Here is a 1,813-nt window from a genome sequence, read left to right on the forward strand (position 1 = left end):
CTCCCTGATCTATTTACAGAGAGTGATCATATCCCCTCTCAGCTGGCGTTTTGCTAGGCTAAACAAGCCAAACTCTTCTAGGCTATGTCTAAACTAAGGCTAGAGGTGTAATTCCCAGCTCACGTACTTGCAGTAGCTTGATGAGCGCTAGCGCGAGTACAAATAGCAGTGTACTGTGGGTCCATGGGCAGCGGCAGTGGGGCACAGCTATAAACCCACCTGTACCCTGTGGAAACATACTCATCAGGGCTCAGCTGTGCCTCCACTTCCACTGCCCATGCTATGGTGGTGACACTGCAATTTATACTCGTACCAGCTCTCATTGAGCTACTGCGAGTGTGTGTATGCAAGCTGGGAATCACACCCCTAGCTCATAGGGCAGACAGAGCCTCATTCTCCTCTCCTAAAATAGCTCTCCATTGTCGCAATAGCAGGACCATCATTCCTAAGATTGTTGGATTTGTGTTGTGATTGTTCCATATTTACACTGCTTTTTATCAAGCCACATCTTGGATGGATAGTCAGATGGTGGAAACGGAGCCATCCTTTGACTGTAAGGGAGCTATACCAATTTACACTGGTGTGATAATGCACCTGACTAGTGGTGCAATTGACTGAGGTGAGGAGGAAGGAGCGCTCTATCCTGACATTGCCCTTGTCCTTCCCTCCACAGGCAGCACATGATGTCCTGAGAAGGAAAATGTCCAACCAAACCACCGAGACTGAGTTCCTTCTCCTGAGCTTCTCTCAGGCGCGAGAGCTGCAGATGTTACACTTTGTGGTGTTTCTAGGGATTTTCCTGGCAGCCCTGATGGGGAACCTCCTCATTATTACAGCTGTAGCCCTGGACCACCATCTTCACACCCCCATGTACTTCTTCCTGATGAATTTGTCCATAATAGACCTCGGATCCATATCCGTCACTGTCCCCAAGTCCATGGCCAATTCCCTACTGAACACCAGGTCGATTTCTTATTCTGGTTGCGTTGCCCAAGTCTTTCTCTTCATTTTCTTCACTGCGGTTGACTTTGCTTTTCTCACCATCATGGCGTATGACCGCTACATCGCCATCTGCAAACCACTGCACTATGAGTCTCTGATGAACAGGAGAGCTTGTATTGAAATGGCAGCCAGTGCTTGGATCAGTGGTATTTTCTGCTCTGCATTGCACACTGGGAACACATTTGTGTTAACCTTCTGTGGAGGCAACATGGTGGATCAGTTCTTCTGTGAAATCCCCCAGCTACTCAAGCTCACTTGCTCTGACTCATATCTCAATGAAGTTGGGATTATTGCCTTTTTTGCATGTTTAACTATAAGTTGCTTTCTTTTCATAATTGTATCATATGTTCAGATCTTCACCACGGTGCTGAGAATCCCCTCTGAGCGTGGCCGGCATAAAGCCTTCTCCACCTGCCTCCCTCACCTCATTGTGGTCTCCTTGTTTGTTTGCATTGGCACCTTTGCCTATGTTAAGCCACCCTCCAGCTGTCTATCAGGTCTGGATCTTGTGGTGGGTGTGCTCTATTCCGTGGTGCCACCAATCATGAATCCAATCATCTACAGCATGAGGAACAAGGAAATTAAAGGTGCTCTGAGGAAACTTATTCTTGGTTAATAATGTTCACCGAATCAAATTTCCAGATTTCTCCCATGACCATGACTTCATTCTGTGTGTCTTTACAGATAGAATCAACTGAAGACATTATTGTCTCCACAATCTCTTTATGTAAAATGCTGTATTCAGAGTGGTAATGATCCAAACTAAGTTCACTAAAGTTAATGGAGTTACTTTAGACTTACACCAGTGTAA

At 46.1% G+C, this 1,813-nt stretch overlaps 1 protein-coding gene across 1 annotated transcript; it reads left to right on the plus strand.

Moving 5' to 3' along the window:
• The first annotated feature begins 700 nt into the window (after positions 1 to 700).
• Positions 701 to 1,618, plus strand: LOC112124907 (olfactory receptor 14A16-like). The gene has a single exon (XM_024223365.2). The coding sequence runs from the start codon at positions 701 to 703 to the stop codon at positions 1,616 to 1,618; it is 918 nt and encodes a 305-aa protein (XP_024079133.2).
• Positions 1,619 to 1,813: the final 195 nt, after the last annotated feature.

Source organism: Terrapene carolina, unplaced genomic scaffold (genome assembly GCF_002925995.2).
Source record: "Terrapene carolina triunguis isolate 2854851 unplaced genomic scaffold, T_m_triunguis-2.0 Scaffold31509, whole genome shotgun sequence".
Lineage (NCBI taxonomy): Eukaryota > Metazoa > Chordata > Testudines > Emydidae > Terrapene > Terrapene triunguis.

What these genes read in the sequence shown, in the direction of transcription:
- LOC112124907 (XM_024223365.2), top strand. Translation starts at nt 701, where the DNA reads ATGTCCAACCAAACCACCGAGACTGAGTTCCTTCTCCTGAGCTTCTCT.